Source organism: Marmota marmota, unplaced genomic scaffold (assembly GCF_001458135.2).
Source record: "Marmota marmota marmota unplaced genomic scaffold, marMar, whole genome shotgun sequence".
NCBI classification, from domain to species: Eukaryota; Metazoa; Chordata; class Mammalia; order Rodentia; family Sciuridae; genus Marmota; species Marmota marmota.
In genome coordinates this window covers 46,276,658-46,303,632 of record NW_025999990.1, presented here as the reverse complement: position 1 = coordinate 46,303,632, position 26,975 = coordinate 46,276,658, and the positions used below count along the sequence as shown (strand labels likewise).

The following is a 26,975-nucleotide window of genomic DNA, read 5'->3' as shown; positions in this document are numbered from 1 at the left end:
CACCCATACACTTTTCATTTTTCTTTATTCATTCAGCTCCTGCCCACTCCTGCCTGCTAGATGAGTCAGCCTTGACATCTTCTCAACAGGGTGATCCTGTACTTGTTGGGTTGATGTTCTGTTAATAGATTGGGCTACAGACTCCCTCCACCTTTTTTTTTGGGGGGGGTACCAGGGATGGAACTAGGGAGAGACAGGGTCTCCCTGAGTTGCTTAGTGCCTCACAAAGTTTCTGAGGCTGGCTTTAAACTCAGGATCCTACTGCCTCGGTCAGGGTCTCACTAAGTTGCTGAGGGCCTCATTAAATTTCTGAGCCTAGTCTCAAATTTGAGATCCTCCTGCCTCAGCCTCCAGAGCCACTAAGATTATGGGAGTGCACCATTTTTACTTTTTAACAGACATATCGACAAGGTAGGAAAAACGTTATATGAATGTGATATAGTTCAAGGAATACGCTGCAGAAACCCACTCATGCTCTTGGAGCTGGGAACTAACGTTCAGAATGGGGGAGGGAGAGGCTCAGACACAAATCCTCTTGCTTAGGAGGAGTTTTTCCAAATCACTGACTATAATTGGCCAGTGTGCTCATTTTCTAACGGAGGTGTAAAACCCTTGTGAAGGTGCAGAACTTGTGTTTTGTTTTAAAAACAAAAGGGAAAGCTCTGGGGTTGAGGAAGGCAAGCACGTCCCACTGTCTGATGATCCGGGTGAGAGGCAGAGGTTACAGAGGCTGAGGGCCTGGAGTGGGAAGCCAGTTCTGCCCCAAATGGCTGTGATGCCTCCAGGGAGCCTTGGACGGCTTTGGAGCCTGCATCTTCTCATCTGAGAAGTGGGATTTCATCTCCCAAGATGCCATTTCAGATGGACCCTGCTTTCAACTGTGGACAATCCAGTAGAGATGTCAGAGATAACATGTCAAATTTCTTTCACTGTCTCTAAAAGCAGCAGGAAATCTTTGGTATCTTCAATATAGAACACTTAGGATGGAAGTCGTTCTTTCTCACGTGTCTGCTGGAGTTCTTAGTGAGGTAACTGGGCTGATGTCAAGGCAAACAGTGGGAGTGCTGAGGAAATAAGCCTCATTGTTAGAGCAAGCATACTCCAGAGCCATCTTGCGCCTCCTCGGTGGGCTGTTACACATCAGCTTAAGTCCAGAACAGCTCCGTTTGTTACTCTGGTAAAGGGAGGGAACTCACATTTATTGCTCTAGGTAAGGAAGGACTCGCACGTGTGTGTGTGTGTGTGTGTGTGTGTGTGTGTGTAGTTCTGGGAATCAAACCCAGAATCTCATGCAAGTGCCCTACCAATAACATCCCAGTGAGAAGGATCAGAGTTTTTGTATCAACCTCAATCCTCAGATATGAGAGCAGAAGCCCGGCATGGTGGCTCTCATCTGTAATCCCAGAGACTTTGGAAGCTGAGGTAGGAGGATCACAAGTTCAAGGCCAGCCTGGGCAAGTTAAGGAGACCCTGACTCAAAATAAATTAAAAAAATAAAAAGCAATGTAGCTCAGTGTTAGAACAGCCCTGGTACAAACAACAACAACCACCTCATCAATAACAACAACAAAAAACCAATCCCACCAGGTGCCTGTAATCCCAGCAGCTCTGGAGACTGAGGCAGGAGAATGGAGAGTTCAAAGCCAGCCTCAGCAAAAGCAAGGTCCTAAGCAACTCAGTAAGACCCTATCACTAAATAAAATACAAAATAGGGCTGGGGATGTGGCTTAGTGGTTGAGTGCCTCTGAGTTCAATCCCCAGTACTCCCTCGTAAAAAAACAAAACAAAACAAAACAAAAATCCCAATATGAAAAAGAAAAAGAAAAAAAAAAAGCAAAGCTGGTAAATAGATCACATAAAAATATCACTCAAAAGAAGTTCTGTATGAACAACACCCTAAATAAGCAATGCCAATTTATACTGATTATTAGAAAGTGTGAATAAAGTATTCAGATGTATTTTTGCTGTGCTAGTTACCAGGGTCCATGAGGAAATATGCTTCATCATCACGTTCATTTGGAATAAGAGCTTGAAAGGCAACTTTGTGTGCAGGGAACACAATTGGCCCCTGAGAGATTAGCCTGGCTTCCTGCAAGAGGTATTGAAACAACTTTGCATATTTAAACACACCCACTGGTACACATCCTACAAAATATTACTAGCACCCTTCTTCCAAAAAGGGCTTCAGGCCTATCTGCTTCATTTTGTATTCTGATGGTATTTCCAAGAGACAAGGAGAGAGCGACAAAAAGCTGTCTCATAGGTCATTTGTGTTGGAGCTGATCTTAATAAGCTTAGATTGTGTGAACTACTAAAGGGCTTAGGGTGTAGCTCTGGGGTAGAGCTCTTGCCTAGCATGTGTGAATCCCTGGGTTCAATTCCACGTTCTGAAAAAAAAAAAAAGTATACTATGTAGAATGATTAAAGAAGTGATTCTCAACATGTTGGAGGTAGGAATAATAGCATTCATACATAAAGCATAATTTTACAAAGTAATTTCATACATATCCACTGGCTTTGTGTCTTAGTCTTTTTTGGGGTGGGGTGGGGAGGGTACTGGGGATTGAACTCAGGGCTCTGGACCACTGAGCCACATCCCTAACCCTATTTTGTATTTTATTAGAGACAGTGTCACACTGAGTTGCTTAGCGCCTTGCTAAATTACTGAGGCTGGCTCTGAACTCTCCAACTTCCTGCCTCCTCCTTCCAAGCCGCTGGGATTACAGGTGTGTGACACCGCGCCCACCCATGCCCAGCCATGCCTGGCTGTGCCTTAGTCTTCTTGGCTCTAAATCAGAAGTGATGATGATGATGATAATTAACTCAAGATGACCCAAGGAAATAAGTGCAGCTGGGCACAGTGGCACACATTTATAGTCCCTGTGACTTAGGTCAGGCTGAGGCAGGAAGATCACTTGAGCCCAAGAGCTCAGGGACCGGTCTGGAAAAAAACAGAGAGACTCAGTCTTAAAAAAAAAAAAGTATTGGAGAAAGTCAAATCTTACAGGTGCAAAGCCTGTGGCCTTACTTTCAACAAAATAAAAATTTTTTTCTAGCATGAAGGCAAACAGAGTTTTGCCAAGTTCTAGCACTTTCCAAGCACTCAATACATATCTATAAATGAATGATGGAAGGAAAGGAGAGAGAAAGAAAGGAAGGAATAAAAGAAAGAAGGATTGATTTGACCTAGGAGTCCTAGAGATTGCTTCCTAAATTTTGGGTTCATGGAATAGCATGAATTTCATCATAACAGACTATTCATCAATTCTTTCTCTTTAAGAAGCAACTTTGACACAGTGACAGCATTATTAGTACCGATAGATATGGCTGCTGTATCACTCTCAATTCCTTAGGAATGGCTTACTACAGTACTAAGAATAATAGTGCCATCTAGTGACACTTCTAGTTATCATCTCTAAAATTGCACATGACAACTCCTAAAAACAAATTCACTTAAGAGACTAAGCGTGCGACATGTGCAATCTGTGATCGTCACCATTTTCCTATCCAAGAAAACTTTTCTCTAAATTTCAGTCTATGATAAAATTTCACATCCTCATTCCGATTTCCCAGATGATGTTTTTATGGGGCCTCTTCACACCAGATTGTTCAGTAGTTTATGTGTTTGTATTTCAAAGACTATATGTTTCTTATATTTTAAGACATATCATTTTGAGGTGCAATATTGATATAACTATATGAGTATATTTCAGGAGACACTCTATTAAATGTACACATTGACTGCATTTAACTCAGAAAATAATACCTCAAGGTATGGTGCTTAGGTATAGCAGAGGCAAGCAGAGGTCTTCCTTGTGGTCCCCTTGTATGCCTAAAGGGGACTCTAGGAAAGTTCACAGCACAGGAAAAGAGATTAAGTGTCCTTACCGAACTCAGAGAGTTTTAGCCTCAGGCTCCCACCTATTTATCTTGTTATCTGCATACCAACATTTGTTCCCTTCACCCTCCCATTCCAGTTACTACGTCCAGTAGGAACCCCCATTCAGATTCCATATGAACTTGGATCATCTGGCCCTTCTGTGAGTCTTAAATTCTGTGAGGCTCCTATACTTGTGCACATAAACTTGTATAATTTTTCTCTTGTTGGTCTGTGTACTGACAATTTATCCCAGTGACTCAAATTATTGAAACTTCAAGAATAGAGGGAAAGTTTTAACACCCTAAAATTGGAGGGCATCTCCATCAGGCTACAGGTACTAATTGTTTAATTAGGAAATGGTAGGCTTAATGAGAAGTGCCCTATCTTATGCAGAAAGCTTAGAAGCTATACTTTGCCTAGTTAGATAACTTTGAGCAAGTCAGGTAACGTCTCTAATTCATTATTCTTACTCAAATGGGTTAATAATGCCTACCTTATCCACTTCCTAGAGTTCTGAGAATGAAACACAATAATGAAGGCTTTAAAAACTGCTCTATAATGGTAAAAAGTTAGTGTTCTTATTTCCAATCATTTTCCTGAACAGGTTCTGGAGCTCAATTGCCTGCACCCATCTCTTACTTGTTAGTTGTGCAATCTGGAGAATCCACTTCTCTGCTCCTTGGTGCTTCATATGAAGAAGAGATATAATGAAAATACCTACCTCAAAGAGCAGTAGTGTATCATTTACATAGTAAATGCTCAGTACATTTTTAACTACTTGATTACATCCTCTTGAAGTCGCAAGGAGGACTTAAAAGTTTTTTTCCCTCTCTCCTTCTTTTCAATGTATTAGCTTAATTTTGTTCTCTGCCCATATGCAGCTCCATACCTTAATAACTAACTGTAGAATTAGTTAAAATGCAACCCCATTCCCAAGTTTTCTTAAATTCCCAGGTCCAGGATGCTCGGTGACCTCACAAGGGAGTTAAGATGCTCACACCCCACATTCCAGAAGTGATCATTTCTCAAGATTAATAAACCAACCTGGTGCCCACCTGCCCAAGATCGAGATAACATTCTCACAAAAGGTGCTATGTAAATGCCATGATTTTATTCTCTTTTTGCAGGTAAATGGATGGTCTTGGAGAAAATAATGCTAAGTGAAGTTAGCCAATCACCCAAAAGCAAATGCCGAATGTTTTCTCTGATATAAGGTGACTGACCCATAATGGGATAGGGAGGGGGTGCATGCCTCTAAATAGGGCAGAGGGGTGGGAGGGGAAGGGAAGGGGCAGGGGGTTAGCAATGATGGTGGAATGTGATGGACATCATTATCCAAAGTACATGTATGAAGACATGAATTGGTGTGAACATAGTTTATATACAGAGATATGAAAAATTGTGCTCTATATGTGTAATAAGAATTGTAATGCATTCCACTGTCATGTATTTAAAAAATAAAATCAATTAAAAAGAAGGTGCTATGTAAACCTTTTCTCCATGGTGCTGGGAAAGCTGGAGAAGGTATTAGCTTCCCTACACCCAATTTGCCAGTTTGTTGTTAATCAAACCCTTTCTCACCCCATTACTGTCTCTCCAGACATTGGCTCTTGTGGGTGGCAGCAGACCTGGACCTTTCAAGGTTACTCACATATACAATTATTGCTGCGATGGCCATGAAATGGATGATCTAGTTACCACTCTGCGGTTCTCAAAAAGAAAAAGGTATTAAAACAGAATTCTAATCAACATTGGAAATACTATTTATTGGACTATGAGGAGGAAGAAGGCCTTGGCCTAGGTGCCTAATAGTCCTGGGTCCCACAACACTATAGAACATAGATGAAACAATGTCAAGTAAAAACATCTAAGTATTTGTTTTTTTTATCTTGAACCCTTTCCCTACCTCAGTTAAGCAGAGCAATAGAATAAATGCAGTTACCAATGTGCCAGAAATGATAACAACCTAAAGGTGGAGGGGAGAAAAATGGGTAGGACAGGAGAGGCTTTTTAGTCATCTCCCCCATTCCCTGAGGCCAAGCTGTGCTCATCTCTTCAGGATGCCTGTGACAGCCCCCTAATTGGTCTTCTTGCTTCTACCTGTGCCCTTCCATTCTATACACAGCAGCAACATTGAGTTTTAAAAACATAATGCTTCTTCCCTACCTAAAGCCCCGTGGTTACCTACCTGGAGTCTGCAGCCAATACCACCCTGGAATACATAACATCCTAATGCTCTGCCCAGGCTCCTGCCACCCATGCCTTGGGAAGTGCTGTGCTGTCCCCTGTGAGTAAATAGCCTTGCACTGGTCACAAGGGGACCCCTTCTGGTCATTCAGATCTCAACTTCCGGAGGCCTTTCCTCACCACCTTCTGCCAGACATGTTCAGTTATTCTCTGCACCGTATTCATCTGATGTTTGATTGTCCATCTCTTGCTATAGAATTCCAGCCCCACAAGGGCAGCAGCCTCATGGGACCTGCTTCCAGGCTCTCAACTTACAACAGTGCCTGGCAGGTACAGGTGATTGGTAAACGGTGGTTTAAATGGTCAAGATTATCCCACTGTGTTTCCACATTTCCTCAAACACACCTCGATTCTTCATGGCCATTTTAAGCTAATTAGAAAAGGAAATCAGGTGTAGATTCTTGAACTTAAAGTGGAAATATCTTGTGGGCCATAAGGATTAGGTAATAAATATGGAAATGCATCTGAAATGGCAAGCACTCTGCCAAACCACCATAGTTGAACTGCTCCCTCATTTTTTAAAAATATTTTTAGTTGTAGATAGACACAATATCTTTATTCTCTTATTTTTGTGTGGTGCTGAGGATCGAACCTAGTACCTCATACATTCAAGACAAACATTCTACTACTGAGCTACAGCCCCAGCCCCCTGCTCCTTCATTTTAAAGATGATAAAAAGTAAACACAAATTAATGATAGCAAGTGAATACAGGTTTGCCTACTGCACCAAGCTATAAAGTACAAATATTAAATAATATATAAATGTGCTAGGCATGGTGGTACACACCTGTAATCCCAGCTACTCAGGAAACTGAGGCAGTACTGGAAGTTCAAATCCAGCTTGGGCAACTTAGTGAGACCCTGGCTCAAAAAATAAAAAGGACTGGAGATGTAGCTCAGTGGTAGAATGCCCCTGGGTTCAATCCTCAGTACAAAATAAATAAATAAATAAATTATTGACTTTAAGAAGAGAAAATCCCAATACACTTTTAGGACACTTGTTGAACAATGTTGCCAAGCTTTTTTTAATGGATTTTTCCTTTTTAAAGTTTTCTCACATTCTTTGACCTTGAGGATTTTAAATGCACCCATAGTAGTCTGTTTTTCTATCCTTCACTTCATGAATTATATTCAAACCAAACATATAACAGCATGGCTTACAATTTCTTTTTTTTTTCAAATATTTTTCTTACTGGGTATTGAACCCAGGGTTTTGCGGATTTCAAGCATGGGTTCTACCTCTAAACTACACTCAGGCCCCTTATAATCTTTGTCTTCTTTTTTTTACCTGAGACATAATTTTCTGGAATCAGTTACCCCAAGATTATTTTTATTATTTATTTGTGGTACTGGGGATTAGACACAAGAGCACTAATAAGCTACATCTCCAGTCTTTTTTTTTTGAAGAGAGGGTCTCACTAGGTTACACAGACTGGCCTTGAGCTTGTGATCCTCCTGCCTTAGCCTTGAGAGTAGCTGGGATTACAGGAATGTACAACATGCTTGGTCCAAAGTTATTTTTTAAATTTCAACAATGTCTACAACAATTATAATGTAATGGCATTTGGGGCTTTTCATATAGTCAGCACCATGGTTCTAGCCCCATGAATTCTGGAATTAGGTGGCCTAGGAGGAACTGCGATGTTGACTTATGAGTAGTCATTCTGATCAATTACTCAATTTTTTTGAGCTTAGTCTCCCCACTTGAAACAGGAATAGAGGCTGGGGGGTGCAGCTCAGGGGTAGCATGAATGAGGCCTTGGTTCAGTCCCCAGTACCCTTCCATCCCAAATTCAGGGCTAATGACAATCTATCTTATAAGACTATTGGAAGGATTTAGTAAAAATCATATATATACAATGCTCATACAGAATAAATCTTCAATAACAACTACTCATTTCTTCAGAATTGTGCCTCATTTTATAATCTCAAATATTTAATGCTATTCCAGAAATATTCTATATTTATCATTTGATAGCTTAAAGATGATTTATTAAAACCATGACTAAAACAAAGGCATAACTAGTTTTTTACTGCATAATAATGTTAAATAGTTAAAAGTTCTGAAGAACACTGTCCCACATAGATGAAAAAAATCAATTTTTTCATGAGATTTAAATTGTTGGAAACCTGAGAAAAGGACTACCCCCAACTACCAATCATTTGTTTAACTTGCCATTATATTCCATTTGAGTCAGCATAATCTTTATTTCAAAATAGCATTTTTATTATATAAAAATGTAAAAATCCAGCAAAACCAGAAATACGGATATATTTTCCTGGGCTTTCACATTTGTTGATTTTTATTCGCAATTTCTTTTTCAACACAATTTACAACCTCATCCCCATTTCCAATCTGATTATACAAGTGCTAAGTGGCAAAAAGGTCTGGAATAAATACATCAAAGAAAAAAAAAGCAAAGCTGTGAAACTAAGTTGCATGCAACAGGTTTTATGAGGGTGGGGAAAGTATCTGAGAAATAAAATAGAGAAAGATAATGTAATTGGAAGATTTTAGCTATAGTTCTTTCAATCATCTTTGTCTTTTGCTCCGTGTTTAAGGATGCGCGTGAACTCGATGTAATTGAAATTCCCCTTTTTGTCAATAGGGGCTTCTCTGTACAGCTCATCCACTTCCTCATCTGTAAACCGATCACCCATGGTGGTCAGCAGCTCCCTCAGGTAATCCTCCTGAATGGTGCCTATAAGGCAATAGAAAGAAGGAACTCATGAACATTTCATCACACTTGAATGGTTCATTTCTTTTTGTTTTGTTTTTGGTATCATGGATTGAATCCAGGGGTACGTAACCACTGGGTCACATCCTCAGCTCTTTTTATTTTGAGACAAGGTCTCACTAAGTTGCAAGTTGCTGAGGCTGGCTTTGAAGTCACTCCTGAGACACTGGGATTACAGCTGTGCACTATCCTTCCTGGCTTAAACGGTTCATTTCTAAATCAAGTCAATCTTACAAAATATTTCAGAATATCCATCATTTACATGAACAAAATAAATTAGCAAACTAAAGTTTATATACATAACCATGTCACTGCTTTCCAATTACTTTTGGAGTTCTTTATTAATATTAGATTAACTTGGGCTGGGGATATAGCTCAGTTGGTAGAATGCTTGCCTTATATGCACAAGGCCCTGGGTTCAATCCCCAGCACCACTAAAAAAAAAAAAAAAAAAATTAGATTAACTCATTTAAAAAACTTAGAAATAGATTATTGTGTTTATAAAGTTAATGTTAAGCAAGTATTATCTGGAGGTTAAAAATAAATCAACTTTCTATTTTAGAGATAAAGTAAAAAAACAAAACAAAAAACCAACCAAGCAACAAACAAACAACAACAACAACAAAACAGGTGGCTGCGCAAAACAATAGGTGCGCTGCTAAGAGCAAATGTGAGGAAGGACTTGACACGTGGAGGTGGGGAAAAGAGCAGCGAGGGAGGGCTGCAGTGATGGTTAATGAGAGGAAGAAAAGTGAATAGTTAGGTTTTTATGCATTAAAAACTACATTTTTTCCCAGGTGCATTAAAATGAAGACACAGACAAAACAAAGCAAAATCCTAAGAAAAAGCCAGAAAAACAAAACTAAGACTTTAATTGTTCTGTTAACTATGCTTTTTAGTGAGATTGAATATATACTGGAGAGTAGTTTTCACTATTTAAAAAAATACTAGCTAATAGACCACAACTCTCCCTTTGGTTTTTAGGAAGCTCAGAGTCGAATTCAAAGATTAATAATACACAACTTTTTTCTTCTTTCTTAGTCATCTCTATTGTTTTGTCCTACTATAAACAATAGTTTCTGTTCATTCATTTTTAAAAAATGTTATTTTACTGATTTTTTTCCCATTTTCAGGTACCATAAATGAGACTAGGTGTAAAGAAACAAAAAGCACTCACCTGTTGCTTCTTCATCAAAGCAAGCAAAAGCATTTCTAATGACATCTTCGGGATCTGTGCCATTTAACTTCTCACCAAACATGGTGAGGAACATGGTGAAATTGATGGGTCCTGGAGCCTCATTCATCATGGCATCCAGGTAGGCATCAGTGGGATTCTTCCCTGCAAGAATTCACAGTTGAACATGTGAGGACAAAGAGCTAATTTCAATAAACATTTTTCTATTGTTATGCTTCCCAACATTACATCATCATTACTTGAAAGTAGTTTTTCAATTAATGTTCATTAAGAACATTATGAGGTGCTGAATATATAGCTTAGTGGAAGAATGGCCTGCTTATTAGCATGCAGAAGGCTTTCTGTTGGGTCTGCACATAAAAGAGCCCAAAATGGAAACAAACAGAACATTTTAAAAAGATAATCTTTGACAACTTAAAAAAATCTTTGATACATCATTATGAAAATGCATTCTGGAGACTCAGGGTGTAAGAGTGCTTGCCTAGCAAGCATTGGGTTTAATCTCCAGCACTGTAAAAATCAAAACAACAACCCCACCACCAAAAAATCCTATTCTGGGCTTAGGCTGAAAGTTGTTCATTCATTAATACTTTATGCCTCCTCTTTTCCCTACTTTTAATTAAAAGCTGAACAATAACAAAAACCTGAAACAATAAACCAGGAAATGCCACATTATTACATCTTAAATATTGATAATATTAAAGGTCCATCAGGAATCATTTCCATACCAGTTATCCAAAATATGTAAATATTAATGTTTTTAGTTGTAAATGTAAATACTAAAGTTTTAGTTATTAGTTGGCCTTTTAAGTTAAAACTATTAGGTTGGCTTGGAATTGGGAGCTTATTTTGAACAATGTTCAATAAACAGATATCCTTGAGTGTTCTTCACACATGTTGCTGAACTACAGTTGTGTTAGTATTGTTCATAAATCTTCATCTCAGTTCCAACTGAGAATACTCCCTGTTTTAGAATAATGGTGAGAGATCTCTGGATCCTCCCCTAGGAGTTGGGAAAAATCCCCTGGAATGTGCAGTCAAGATGAGAATATCTGTGAGACCCTGCAGTGCAGGCAAAACAGCTCTAAATGAAGGGTCTAGATGGGCTGGGGCTCAGTGGTAGAGCACTTGACTAGCATTTGTGAGGCCCTGGATTCGATTCTTACACCACATATAAATAAATAAAATAAAGGTATCCATTGAAAACTAAAAAAAAAAATATTTAAAAAAGAAAAGAAAAAAGAAAAAAAATAGAATACTAGGTTTGAATCCCAGTTCTACTGACACTGAGGGAGGTGGTAGAGCTGGGATTCAAATCCAGTATTCCGGATCCTGCATTCAGTGCCATGGGCATCTTTGTTTCCCATCTGTAAAATAAGAACTCATTGAAATTGGTATCTCAAAGGTCCCTTTCAACATTAAGTTTTTATGATTCTACATAAAAGGAACATCTGTTAGAGATTCGTATCTAAGGAAGCATCTCAAAATTACAATGAACTAAATACTAATGATACCCAAATCTAGAATTATAGTCCACATGTAAATTTCAAATCCTGGGAATTTGGGGTGACATTTAAATACCATGCTGACATCTATATCACTGTACTAAAATCTTACCTCATCACACCTACTTAGCATACCTCTGAAAAAGATTCACTGAATAAGTGAAAGTAGTTGAAAACATCTACTTTTCTATTTGTAGATTAAACTCTATCTCTTATAGCACAGTGTGTGTGTGTGTGTGTGTGTGTGTGTGTTGGGGTGGGGACAACACATAGGTGTCAAGTAAACTCTAGGGTAAAAAAGACAAAGGAATTTAAAATGGATTATTTAAGCTAAGCACCTATGAACTCATTCAAGACATCCCATATAACTTGTTGATCTGAAAGGCAAATACATATATTTAAAGGTTTTCCCCAATCAGAAGGATGCAAAGTCTCCTCTTACTCTTATCTACTACCACCTGTCCATTCAACCAACATTTATGGAGCATTTACTGTGAGTGGGGAATGGACATGTGTATTCAATCCTTGGAATCAATAAAGCTAAGTCCTTCAATTTTTCCTCAGTGGCCTTCTTCAGTAATGACTTGCCAAAAAAGTAAACTCACTTAGCTACTCTGAATGTGAAAGACCCTGGGATATAAGCTACCTGGCAAGTCAACAAATCAATATCTTGAATCTACTCTCAGTTTGGATAAAGGAAAATACTGAAAAATGTTCACAACTGGGGAACATAGAAGAAAGATATATGGTGTTCACTGTGCTATTAACTTTTTGTGAGCTTGACAATTTTCAAAGTAGTATGTTAGGAAAAAAAAAAAAAGGTAGAGAAACAAACACTAGCCAAGCATTTTTGTGGACACCAAAAGAAAAAAAACCGACCTTTTTCTTTGCCCTTTGGCCCTTCAGTTGCCCTTTCTGGTTAGCCAGGCAAGCAGAAGTACACAGCCTCTTTGCAGGACCCCTGACCTACACTTCTAGCCATGCCCTGGCCCCATGCTTCGGCCTATCAAGAACTCATCTGTTTGCTGCTTGCTGTTTTACTTCAAACTGTAAAATCACTGCTGATTCTAGGCAGAATATGTTGGATTTCCACTTCTTTCCATCTATTAAAAATCAGTCCAAACAGCAACAAAAATAATACAAAAAATAAAAAATACCTACAAATTCAAAATAACAAATGGCAGTTTATATACACATTAAATCTTCTATCTTCATATTTTAATTATTAAAAAACAATAAATTATAAAAACCGTTCATTATAAAAAAACATAAATAAGCAGGGTGTGGTGTCTCATCCCAGCAACTCAGGAGACCTAAGTAGGAGGATCGCAAGTTCGAGGCCAGCCCCAGCAATTTAGTGTGGTCCTAAGCAACTTAGTGACCTTGTCTCAAAATAAAAAATAAAAAAAGGGCTGGGGATATGGCTTAAGCACCCCTGAGTTCAATACCTGGCAAAAAAAAAAAAAAAAAAAAAAAGAAAGAAAAAAAAATATCTCATACATATATGTTGTAAAAGTTGGGGTGGGGTGAGCACAGGGGCACATACCTGTAATCCCAGTGGCTAGGGAGGCTGAGGCAGGAGGATTGCAAGTTCAAAGCCAGCCTCAGCAAAAGCAAAGTGCTAAGCAACTCAGTGAAACTCTTGTCTCTAAATAAAACACAAAATAGGGCTGGAGATGTGGCTTAGTGGTGTGTGTGTGTGTGTGTGTGTGTGTATATGTGTACACACACACACACACACAAACACACATAGAGAGAGAGAGTGTGCAAAAGTCCCCTTCCCTGTATTTCCTTTTTTTTTTCCCTGTATTTCCTTTCCCTGTTATACTACCCATCTTCCCCAAGACAAACCATTATCACTCACAATCATCAATTCTTATTTACCTGTCCTCAACTTTAATTAACCTTATTATACTCTATGATTAGCCATACTTATTATTTGTAATTCTGGCTCTCAGCCTAATAGACATGAAGTATTTAACTAATGGGAACATAAGCCTACCTGCCAGATCCCCACACCTGTCAAGCTATCCCCTCATGCCTGACCCACCCCAATATGGCACCTCCCATACCCAGAAACTTCTCCAGAGGTCTTTAGAAACAGAGTAATATGTATATCATGTTTAAAAAAATTCATAAAGAATGGAATTATTTTTTAACAATATCATATAAAGAATATAAATTACCCAGCGAGGCAAGCATATCATGCAGATCTTCCTTGTCAATGAAACCATCTCTGTTCTGGTCAATCATGTTGAAGGCCTCTTTGAATTCCTGAATCTGTGATTGGTCAAACATGGCGAACACATTGGATGTTGCGCGCTGAGGGCGCTTCTTGGTGGTCTTGGTCTTTGCCTTTTTGCTCGACATGGTGGCTGTTTAATTCTAGGTTTAAAAACAAAAAAGAATGCATAAGATGTACGGCCAGAAGATAACACATTACATCTAAAGTCAACAAGTAAAAACACCTTAATACAGAATTATTACCTCAACTGGGCAGGAATTAAGTAATATCTAAACATTATTTTCAATGTAACAATTAAGTGGCTGAAAAAAAATCAAAGTTTTGAAAAATTAAGAAACAGAATAGAAATGATTGATGTACTTTCCACCAAATTTCACAGGACCAATTTTTATTAAGTTGGAATTAATTTAAAATTTAATTTAGCTATATGTAATAATAGCTAGCATTTACTGAGTACTTATTATATGCCAACCACTGTTTTGAAGGTCTAGGGATGCCCCACAGAGGAAGGCTCTAAAAATGACCTCTTCCTCTCACAAGTTTGTCCCATTTAATCCTCACAACAAAGAAATGCAGTATTATTATTTCCATTTTACTACCAAGATAACATAACTTCTCTGAGCTTCAGTTTTTTTCGTGGTTGTTATTTTTCCCCCAGTACTAGAGATTGAACACAGGGGTGCTTTACTAATAAGCTATACCCCCAGCCCTTTTTAATTTTTTACTTTGAGAGAGGGTCTTGCCATTTGCTGAGGCTGGCCTCAAACTTATGATTTTTCCTGCATTAGCCTCCCAGATTGCTGGGTTTACAGGCATGCACCACTGAGTCCAACAGATATCTACTGTAATGCAAGGGAAGAACTAAATGAGATAAAGTATGTAAAGAGACTCACATAGTTAGCATGTAGTATATGTTCAAAAAGCGCTCATCTTTAAAAAATATGATATAAAAAAACCCTATTCTATATTGCACTCCTTCTAGCTAGATATGCATTTCCTCTTTCCCTTGACAAAACTCTCAGAACAGCAAATTAATACTCAACTGTCTCCATCTCCTCATCTTCCCAAACACTCCTAGATCCTCTGTAAATGGCTTTGGTGCTAGCCTCCAACACTCTACTGAAAGCCATCACTAATTTAACTGTCAAAGAGATGACATTTTTTATTTATAGTTTAAAAGAATGTAAATAAATAGAGTCATGCACATATGACAACTTTTCAGTCAATGATGACTGTATATGATGGAACATACTACTTAGCCTGAGTGCACAGGCTGTATCATCTAGTTTTGTACATTCTATGATGTTTGCAGTGACAAAACTGCCCAACTACATATCTCTCAAAACATATCACCAACAAGGTGACTTACAATGTAAGGTGATTCTAAAACAAACCAAAACAAAAATATTATCAGTTTTGGAGGAGGAAATCTGAATTCAAATAACAGCTCCACCCTTACTAGTGTCATTAACTTCTAAAAACCCACAAACATCTGAGTAATTTTTGATCCAATGTCTTATCCAATCTTCATAACTATCCTATGAGTTGGGTACTGGTAAATTAAAAAAAAAAAAAATCATTAGGACAGGGTGGTGCACACCTGTAATCCCAGTGGCTCGGGAGGCTGAGACAGGAGGATCATGAGTTCAAAGCCAGCTTCAGCAACTTAGAGGCCCTAAACAATTTAGTAAGATCATCTCTAAATAAAATACAGAAAAGGGCTGAGGATGTAGCTCAGTGTTTAAGCACCCTCGGGTTTGGTTCCCCCCCCCCCAAAAAAAAATCAAATGGCTCCTGGTACTAAAGAATTTAATGTTGCCCAAAGAGAGGTCTGACCTTTGCCCTTAGCTCCTGGGAGCTAATTTCTATCTAGGTTCCTAGAATGTCCTCTCTGACATCTGCAGTCTGAGGTCACACCAGGCAAGCTAACAGTGTGGGTTATGATGGGAGATTTAGATCATACAGTATCAGCCTGACCTCTAGAGAGGAGCTGGAGACTGCGGTTAGCCGTGTAGGCAGTTAACTGTGTCCACGATGGAACCCAAATAAAATACTGGATATTGAGGATCAGGAAAGTTTCCCTGGTTGTCAATACTACCACATATCGTTGCTAGGGGGTAGTTAGCACTCTCCATGACTTGACTGGCTAGAAGACACTGAATCTCTATATTTGAAACCTTCTAGAATCTGTTCCACACAACTCTTCCCTTGACTGATTTTAATCTATACCTTTTCACTTAGTAAACCATATTTGTGAGTGTAACACCTTTCAGGAAGTCCTGTGATTCCTAGCAAATTATTAAAACTGAGGGAAGTCTTGGGGATATGGAAACTTGCAGTTGGTGTCAGATGTGCAGGCAGTCTTGGGGACCATTCTCTATTTCTTCAACCCCATAACATGAAAGCAGATAACAAGCCAGGTCAGTGGCTGAGCAAGGAGATTTTGGACCTAAGTCTTTAGCACTTCTGGTTTTAGACTTTCTATACATATATATTTTCTTTCTCCATTGTAATAGATATGAACACAGGCAGGGTGTTTTTGAAACTTGACCTAGTGGTAGTTTTGAAGTACGTAAGCCTTAGAAGTCTTACTCTCAACTTTGCAACTATTTGCCCTCCCCACATACTGTCCTGAATAAATGTTAATTTTCTTTTCTTTCCTATAACTTAGCTTGTTACTTAAATTTAGTTAAATTTTAAGGTTAAATCAAAGATAGAATGTGGTTCACTAGTAAGACACTTAACTATGGACTGTTGTTTATTGTTGTTGTTGTTGTTTTGAGGGGGGAGGGTCTTGGGGATTCAATCAAGACCTCACACAGACTAATCATGTGCCCCACCTCTGAGCTACACCCACAACCTCACTTGACTACAATTCAATCTTCTGCATATTCCCAAACTGTTAGATTAAGGGTTTTTGTTTTTTTCATGCTAAAAATTCAATGATTCTATTTCTCCAAGATATATTGTCATAAGTCTAAAGGCAAGCAGTTCTATCAGCAAATCATTTTCGTACTAGTCATTTTAAAAAACTTCCCAAAGAGTAAATTATTTTTAAAAAATGATCTGTCAATTGTATCATACTAACTCAATAGCTACCTAAAAATACACTTGTTTGAGCTTTCCAAGAAACCAATGCCAAGATTGGACTAAACACATAAGGATTTTATTAGGGGATATGTCTATGAGAAAGAATGGGGAAGCAGCTCTGTAGATCAGAAAGGCACTCAGGTGGTGAGGTAAGTCTGATCCTCAAATGAAGGACAACAGAAAGAAGGTTGATGGAAGAGAACTAAGAACAATTTGCCAACTGGCCCTAATCAAAATAAAGTATAGAGCAAACAGAGCTCAATATAATGGTAGTATAATTTCTTTTTTAAATACTTTCTTGGTACCAGGGATGAAACCCAGGAGCACTTAACCACTGACCCACATCCCCAGCCCTTTTTATATTTCTATTTAGGGACAGAGTCTTGCTAAGCCGCTGGGGCTGGCTTTGAACTTGTGATCCTCCTGCCTCAGCCTCCCAGGCTGCTGGGATTACAGGCATGTATAATTTCTTTTTAAAAGAGTTTTCAGGGTAGCTCAGTGGAGCACCTGCCTATCATGTGTAAGGCCCTGAGTTCAATACCCAGAATCACATCAAAACAAATTTTCCCTCATTAAATTGTATATATGCATAGTACCCACAAACACTAAACACACACACACACACACACACACACACACACACACACTAAAATACCAGCTAAAAAGTGAGGCAAATTATATTAAAACCATAAAACTGAAGGGAACTCTCATCCACAAGAAACTGCCACCCTTTCTTTCCTCCTTGCCTTCTGAGAAAAGTCTCTTGGCTTTTACCACTTTTTCACTTCCCACTCACTTTCCAATCCACCACAATCTGGCTGTGTCTTTTCCTCTGCAACTGCTTTCAAATTGCCAAATCTAGTCCAAATCTTCTTGGACCCCTCTGCTGTATTTGACACTATTTTATCCCTCTTTTCTTTGAGACTCAGAAGCTTTTGGCCTGATGCTCAGTAATACTAAAATAGAACTGTCCCAGAAGGAAAAAGAGCACAAGAGGCCCAACCTTAAAGACCTTGCACTCTAATGTGGGAGACAGATGAACACTATGCTGGGGAGACTGTTTTATGTAAAGTGCTGTACTCTACACCCTCTGTCTCAGTTCTTCTATTTTCTTCTTAGACTTATATCTCCACTCACTTAAATATTCATGTTGCTCAGCATTCTGGCAGTACATGGCTTAAAGTTGTTCTCATTCCGCTTTCCTTGGATGATCTCATCAACACTCACTGTTCTGACAACACCTGACTCCCAAGCCTATGCCTCCAGGCCTGACCTTAACCTTGAGCTTTAGACTCAAACACCCAACTGCCTATGAAAGGCCCTCATTTGGATATCCCACAGACACCTCTTAATCAACATGCTGAAAACTGAATTCATTCTCTTCCCCCTCCTAAACTCTTGCAGCTTTGTTTTCTCAGTCTACCCACTCACCTTCATCCACCCGCTCACCAAGCCAGAAACCCAAGAGTCATCCTCCACAGATCCCTCTCCCTGATGAATCAAGTCCTGCCTCTTAAATATTTCTCAGATTTGCTCATCTTCCTCATTTCTTTGCCATCACCCTAAACCTGATCCTCACCACCTCTTGTGTAGAATATTTCTATGGCCTCTGAACCAGCCTCCTTACTTCCTGTTTCCCTCAACTCCTTCATATTCTAGCCAGAGGCCTCACCATTCTACTTTTTGAAATCTTCTTTGCCTCTCCACCTCATAGAAGATATAGAATAAGTTCTAAAGCATGGCACATGGGTCCCCCATTGCCACACCAGGAGTAGGGACTGAACCTAGGGGTGCTCTACTATTGAGCACAGCTCTGAGTCTCCTGCCCTTTTTGAGGAAGGGTCTCCTTAAGTTGCCTAAGGTCTCACTAAATTGCTGAAGCTGGGCTTGAACTTGTAATCCTCCTGCCTCAGCCTGGAGTTGTTGGGATCACCTGGCCACACCTGGGTCTTCCTTTACCTACTCCATCTAGCACTGTCCTTTCCACAGTCATCTCTATTTATTCTTAACTATGTGCTTTTCCTTTAGCTACATGAAACTGTTGGCATGTCTCCAAGGCACCATGCAGTTTCTGACCTTAAGTACTTTCTATTGACCTTTGTTCTTTCTATTTTTCCAAATCAAAATGTCCTGTCCCACTTCATTGTCTTAGGAGCAAAGCAGAAATTAAAGGTCTACTTAACTTTTAGCTACTACCATTTATTGAGGGACTCATATGCAAGGCACACATTATGTGTATTAAGTGCAAGAAGCCTGCCTTACAAATGAAGAAACTGAAAATCAAAGATATTGACTTTCCCAGGGTCACCTAATGATAAAGCCAGGATTCAAATTCCATTGTTACAGGTTATTTCTACCTATATGTTTTTTTACTTCCTACTGTTTTTTCCAGTTATTTTAACATAAAAAATTTAAAGACCTTCACCACTACCAATATAATCCAACACTGATTTCTGAGCAGCTACTCTCCTCTAAATTCAAATCCTAGACAAACGGAGTTTTCAAATTAATTCAAACTTCACTGGAGAAATACTGTGCAGGATTGCACTGTGGGTGACTAAAATGTGAATGGCGTCCCTGGAAATATGCAATATAACAGCCATGGTTGGGTTTAATCAAGTAGCAGCATTTTCCATCAGTCATGATTGACTTTGAAAACCTTTACCTAGGATGGCCAAATTACTAATACTTAACCTGTATTTAAAAAACCCAACCCTGAGCTAGGGTCATAGCTAAGAGGTAGAGCGCTTGCCTAGCACATGTGAGGCTCTGGGTTTGATCCTCAGCACCACATAAAAATAAATAAATAAAAATAAAGATATTGTGTCCACCTACAACTAAAAAGAAAAAAAAGAAAAACCAACCCAACCCTACCCTAAACCACAGCTATAGAGAAAAATATATAGATTATAACACTAATATAAAGAATTACTTTCAACAGCAGTAAAAACACTTATTGCTTCCTCTTCACATTTTTAATTTTATTTCTATAATTTGTAACATAGAGTGAATGAAAGGATACATATAATGTTCACAGAATTTTTATCAAGGGCAGGGAAGTAGAAATATAGTATTAGAGGTGACTGTGGTATCAATATATGAGGTTGGTAACTGAAAGGTCTGCAAAGCCAACTGCAGTACTGATATGCAAATCAAACCATGAATACCATAATAATTAATAAGCAATCTGCAAATTTCATCCAGCCTATATGGCTTTCTTGGAAGCCTGGGAAAGATACTCATAGAGCATATTCTTTCAGCCACTGATGACTTCCTTAACATTCATTTGAAACTTCTTCAAGTATCTTAAGTCAGCAAGTTGTCACCATACAGCAAGTAAATATATCTTTCCCAGCGGCTGGCTGCACATTAGAATCTTGTGGGTGGGGGGACACAAATAAATCTGGGGCTTAGTCTAGCCTAAATGAAACTGAATGTCAGGAGTGGACCCCAGGAATCTAGTCACCAGGTGACTCCAATGCACAGTGAAGGCTGAGAGCCACTTAAACTTAAGCCAAATTGACTGTTTATATTTCTAGTTCCCCTTTGTTTGCTTGTGCATGTGTGGGGTGCTGAGAACTGAACCTCTCATGATAGACCCTGAGCCAGAACCACTCAACTAAGCTGCTCTGGAATTCAAAACCTCCATATTGCAATTTTTTTTTTTTTTTTTAGTTGTAGTTAGACACAATACCTTTATTTTATGTATTTTTATGTGGTGCTGAGGATTGAACCCAGGGCTTTGCACCTGCTAGACGAGCACTCTACCACTGAGCCACAATGTCGCTCACTTTTTAAGATGCTACATTTGGGAGTAATCTTTCATATACCAACAGAAGCCATATGCTAAGCTAAGTTCTTTTGCATATGCTAAGCAAGTTCTTTTCCACTGAGCAACATCTCCAACCCTTCTTTTAGTTTATTCTGAGAGAGGGGCTCACTAAGTTGCCCAGGCTGGTCTCAAACTTGTGACCCTCCTGCCTCAGCCTCCAAAGTAGCTTGGATTACAGGTATTTGCCACTGTGCCCCCATTCCTGTATTTTTAATGTTGGTTGTTATGCTTTAATGAAGATTCTGGAGACCTGGACTCTTAATTCTAGTGCTGTCATCTGTAGTTGTTATGAACTTTGGCCTTTTAGCTATCCCAGGTCTTATTTTCCTTACTCATCAATATAATAAAAGGTAGATTATAAACCATAAATTGGCAGCCACTAAACTATATGAAGTGTGCAGAAACGTTTGTTTAGGGCTGGGCATGGTTGCACACACCAGTAATCTCTCTGGTTCAGGAGGTTGAGGCAGGAGGATTGAGAGTTTAAAGCCAGCTTCAGCAATGGCAAGACCCTAAGCAACTCAGTGAGACCCTGTCTCTAAATAAAATACAAAATAAGGTTGGGGATGTGGCTCAGTGGTCGAGTGCCCCTGAGTTCAATCCCCGGTACCAAAAGAAAGGTTTGTTTAGCACCCCCAGGGACAGCCTCTAACATGTCTCTTTAGAAAACTGAATTAGTTTGCCAGTACTTTTTTTAATGGAACATTTTACACAGAAACCTGAATTTCTGACATCTTGAACAACTGCATGATAAGGAATCATTTTGACCAGCACCTCCAAATTCCTGTTGATAATGAATATTCAACAAACAACCCCACTACTCCTTCCATGTCCTTGTCCCAGCTGCTATTAGTTGTCGCTGCCTCCTTGGCCCATGAGAGCATCTGATCACACTCCTTTGGCCAAGGTAGTAGGACAGGCTTCAAGATGGCACTCAACAACAATTCTCATGCCCTTATGCAGTTTCCTCCAATAGTGAAAAGGGTTGCTGTGTGACTTTGTCACCATAGACATTGCAGCTTCTGCCCTGCTCTTTCTTGGCTCACTCAATCTGGAGGAGCTAGCACTAGGTCATGAGGGCCTAGTGGCCCTTCTTGTGGAAAGGCCCATGTGGCAGGGAACTATAGGCTCCTGCCAATAGCCAGCACTATCCTGACTGTGACTTCATGAGAGACCCTGAGCCAGAACCACCCAGCTAAGCTGCTCTGGAATTCAAAAACTCCATATCGCTTTTTAAAAAATATTTTTTAGTTGTAATTGGACACAATACCTTTATTTTATGTATTTCTATGTGTGCTGAGGATTGAACCCAGGGCTTTGCCCGTGCTAGACAAGCACTCTACTGCTGAGCCATAACTTCAGCCCCTCCATATTACTTTTTAAGGTGCTACATTTGGGAATAATCTTTCATATACCAACAGAAGCCAACAAAGCCACTGTTTCCTTGACCTCTTTAATGTTAAAATAGGGCAGTGCCTTTATTTCAGAATTAGAGCCACAGAATTTTAGAAAGCTCAAAGGACCACAGTCAAGTTTGCACTGGGTAGGAAAATTTCTATTTCTGGTTAGAAAATTTTAACTCCTATTCAACTTCTGTTCTTTTTTATTCTTTTAATTTTTTTTGCAGTGCTAGGGGTTGAACCCAGGGTCTCATGCAAACCAGGCAGGTGCTCTACCACTGGATCTATATCCCCAGCCCTGTAGGGGCTTTTAATCTCAAGTCATCTTTCCTCAGCATTTCCATCACCATCATCCTCTTCTGGTTGCTATCCTGCTGATTTGCTGGTGTTTTTTGCTTCCTAATTGGAGTTTCCTTCAAAGCTCTGTCCTTGAAATGTGCTTTTCTTAAGTACTGCCTGAAAAACTGATAGTGCACAGGTACCACTCAAAAAATGAGGTAATTAGGGAGAGAAGAGGAGAGGAGCTGGTTTTGAGAGCAAAGAGGTGATAAAGAATTCAAGTGCTAGCCAATCTACAGTAGTTGAGATGCCCAGAGGTCAAGATGCTCATCAGGTCTTCTTTAGCAAGGTTGATTTGTAAGCTAAGGCGAGGCCCTGAGTGGAGGAATTCACAGAAAAACACAGGGCAGTTCTTGAACTAAAACTTAAGGTCACTTTTAATTCAATCTCATCTTTACCAAGGTCTATCAGAATCTTGGGAATTTCTCATGGATTCCCATGGTCATTACTATAATCAGACTAATTAATGTTTGTTCTAATTAAGGGGATAAAATGACTAGATACATGAGCAACAGTCTGAAAACAGCTATCATAAAGAGAATTTAGTATATAATCAAGTTTAAATATTTCACAAAATTAACCTCGTATACTTAATAACATAACATTGCTTTTATGCTGCATATTTAGAAGAAAAAAAAAAGTCAGTCCATAAATTATAACTCTTTTAGAGACCCAAACTCAATTTTCACAACTTTTCTGTTCTTAACACCAGGTAGGCTTTCCCCTTAATATATTCTAACATTTACTATATACATTATAACACTGTCATTCCTTTTTCTAAGTTTTATGATTGTCCTAGTTGGCAGTAAACTTTCTGTCCTCCCAAATTATGTTTTATTGCAGTGAAATTTATATAAAATGAAACTTACAAATCTTAATACACTTTTAATCTATTTTTGTAAAGGTTTATACCCACATAACCCAGTTAAGTTACAAATGTTAACACCATTCCAGAAAGTTCCCTTTAAATCAATTACCCTCTCTCACAGGGATCCCTTGTTCAAATTTGTATATCCACAGATGAGTTTGGTCTGTCTTTGAACTTCTCATAATAGAATTACAGTGCATATTCTTATATGCCTGACTTCCTTTCACTCAACATATTTTTGAGAGATTGATCTATTTTATTGTCAACAGTGAGTTTATCAACAAGTTTATCAATGGTTTTTTTTTTTTCTTTCTTTCTTTCTATGCTGGGCATCAAACCTAAGACACCATTCTTATTGCTCAGAATGTTACATTGCCATGCAATTCACCAATACATTTTTAAGGACCTTTGCCTTTGCATTTTGGATTGTACCTGGCAGAGTACCTTGCACATAGTAAGTGCTCAATAAATACTAGCTAAGCAAATACATGTTTCCTTACTACCACAACTATATACATGTTTATTATAAGGTAGGTCCTGGATCTTAATTCCAAAGTAAGGTCAGCAGAAACTCTACTGGTCTTCTTCTTGAAGAGATCCTTAACAAAACTTAAAAGCTACCCCTTGCTCCATACCTGGCAGGAACGTTATTAATAGAACAATAATTGAATATTAAAGGTGTGCCAGGCACTGGTTTAAGCATTTCTCGTGTACTAATATATTTAATCCTCACAACAATATATGGTAGAGGTACTATTATTATCACTATTTCTCATATGAGAAAATTGGATTTAAAAAGGAATAAACAACTTGCCACAGAGCCCGAAAATGGTAGCATTTAAGAGTCAGGATCTACATTCAGGACATCTTGCTTCAAGCTTGTACCACTAGCCTCTAATATCCTGCATATAGGCGGCTGAAATTCTCCATCATGAGAGTAAGAGGTAATGCCTCCACATAGCTAATACGTGTGTTGGTGCTCAGAAAATGATACCTCAAATTATGGTGTTTGACATGCTAAGTACTTTGAAGTGAAGAAGCAGCTTCAAAGTCTCTTGTGACTTCCATTCTCCATATTGGTTCTATTTCTCTCTAGAAGCAAAGGGAGTGAGTGGCTGTCTCTTAGGTTCCCTCATCCCACTATGAAAGTTCTTAAACAAGGAATGCAGTTGTCTCAGTTGCCCTCCCTACAATCTCATCTTACAAAGAAAATTCTGTGGAAAGAAGACTAGAGTTGATACCACACCCAGAGCCAGAAGAACTTTGTCCTGGGATATTACTGTCTGTTCTTCATGATAATTCATTTCCTCTAAAAATCATTTCCTTTTCCTCTAAAATTGCCTATGTCCCCCCTCCCTTCCCTATGAATAGGATATTTAAGCTTCTAAACCTCATTAAGTTATTGAATACTCATTTTCCTATTGTCTTCCACAAAATAAATTTTGTATGCCTTTCCTTCTGTTCACCTAGTGTTTGTTTCAGCAGAAGGGAAGTTCCCTTTGCCCCTACAAGTAAATTTAGGAAGATCCTAATCAATGATGTTGGCAAATAGTGTATAACAAACGTGGGAAGTAAGAATTCTACTACCGAACCACCCATGTGCAAATAGAGTTTAATGCAACTCATCCCTAGATTATCTGGTGTCTTTCATTCTTGGGAGAATGGAAAACTAGTTCCATTTAAGGTTTCTAAATCTTCTTTAGGAGTCTTTCCTAACCTTGGCCACCCTCACTTGGGAATGTTTTTCAGAAGTAGAGCAGTTCATCTTGTCCAAACTCAGTTTCATTAAAGCATAAATGAGTACTGAGTCATCCAACATACAAGTTGTTTCATTTAACAGAGCTTGAACAAATAAAAAGCTGTACACTTACTTCTTAGGAAGTCTAGGAGGGTGCACCTGAAGTTTACGGAGAAATGGGGTGGCACCATATGAATTCCTTAAGTTACCATAGTCAAATTACTTAACTCTGGTGTCAGTTTCCTCAATTATAAAATGAAAGGGTTTTACTGAAATAATCTATGAAAGTCCTATTAAATTCTAAAATGCTATGTGGTTCTTCTCTTACCAAAGGCCAACTCTATCTTCAACAAAAGGTGTCAAACCAATCCCCTAAAGGTGCCCCTTTCTTCATGTTACTCCCATTTTGAAGAATCCAAACGATTCCCTAAGGCATCTTACATAATCTTTTATTTCTTGTCAAGTTTTCAAGACATCCATAAAAGGGCTTCACTTACCTAACTACCCTCATTTTATTGTGGTGCTGGGGATCTAAACCCACAGCCCCTCACACACAATGCTCTAGCACGGAGCTACACGCCCAGCCTCAACCACCTACTCTTATTTCCAGCTGTTATTCACTAGAGTGGTGCTCTTCTCAGGCTGGTCTCCCCACTGTTTCCTTTTCACACGACAGAACTCCCACCCGTAGAGCTTTTGCTCTTGTTATCTCCTACGACAGATCTAGCCAGAAATTTTAAGTTCCCCCTAGAGCTTAATCAAGGACTTCATTGAGGTCACGATTCTTTCCAAGGAAGCTTTTCCAGATTTCTTTTAATTGTCCTTTTCTTCAATCAACACCGATGAACTAAATCTTTGCAAGAGGCAAAAACAGCGAGAGTTCAAACTCCCATGGAAATTATTCCACAGGAGCCTACGCTGATCGTGGTCGGGCACCGGTGCGCTAACAGTTTCCCTGAACACTTTATCTTAGGCAAGAGCCAGGCACTGCCGGGCTCCTGTATCCCCCAATGCACACAGGACCGTGTGGGCCACAGAGCCGAGCCCCACGCGCTGTTGGCCCTAATCCACTGCTTGGGCCCGCAGCGGGGCCGGGAGGGCAGGTGCAGGCACCAGGTGTGAAGTCATCCAGGTGACGCAGGGCCGGCCCACTCAGCGCCAGGGACCCGGCCATCTCTTCCAGAAGGCCGTCTCCCCAGCCCAGCTTCATCCGCCTCGGAGTTTTCCGGGTCCTCGACTTACAAGCCCCGGCCGCTACCAGGGCCTCTCTGCTGACCCCGCTCCCCTCACCTCCAGCCCCGAGCCACTTCCCCGGCAACCTGACAGGTCCGACTGCCACCCGGCCGCGCAGCAACCCGGTCAGGCAGCAGGGCGCAGCCGGAGGGGACACATGCAGACCAAGGGGTGTCACGCGCGAGGCCGAGCGCCACTCACCCGGCGCCAGGTACCAGATCCGGGATGCCCTGCGCTAGACGACGAGCGACGGCGACAAGCGCGGGGCTGTGGTCGGACAGTGGCGGCGCCGGCACTTCCTGCCTAGGGAGGCGGGGCGGAAGGCGCACCGGAAGGCGCGGCGGCTCCAACAGGGAGAGAGGGGTGCGGTCAGCGTGGCGCGCAGGACAGTGCTGGCCGGGGGTCCGGCCCGGCCTGGGGCTGCACGCACACAGCCCGGGTCCTAGTGGTCTCTTCCTTCCTGTCCAGGTCTGTCGCGGCAAGCCCCCGTGCGGCTGGGCGGCCACCCCGTGCCCCCCCCTTCCCGCGGCCGGTCCCCACCATCCTTCCGCATTCCTGGCCGTGGGGCGGGGTCGAGGGGCAGGGCCCGGGGCACTGCTCTGGAATTTGACCCGCCTGGGCCTTGATCCGCCCAGTTTGGGGTCCCCGCAGGAAGCGGCCCACCC

General features: G+C 40.0%; 1 protein-coding gene and 1 long non-coding RNA gene across 2 annotated transcripts; one reads left to right on the top strand and one right to left on the bottom strand.

Annotated features, from left to right (window-relative positions):
• The first annotated feature begins 5,040 nt into the window (after positions 1-5,040).
• On the top strand, positions 5,041-10,282 carry LOC125617764. Its single transcript, XR_007348881.1, has 3 exons — positions 5,041-5,094; positions 5,481-5,605; positions 9,999-10,282. It is a non-coding gene; the product is annotated as an uncharacterized LOC125617764 (long non-coding RNA).
• On the bottom strand, positions 8,333-26,651 carry LOC107139616 (myosin regulatory light chain 12B). The gene is made up of 4 exons (XM_015482524.2): positions 26,512-26,651; positions 13,752-13,950; positions 10,043-10,204; positions 8,333-8,829 (listed from the first exon to the last, which is right to left on the bottom strand). The coding sequence occupies exons 2-4, from the start codon at positions 13,933-13,935 to the stop codon at positions 8,657-8,659; spliced, it is 519 nt and encodes a 172-aa protein (XP_015338010.1). The 5' UTR covers positions 13,936-13,950; positions 26,512-26,651; the 3' UTR covers positions 8,333-8,656.
• Positions 26,652-26,975: the final 324 nt, after the last annotated feature.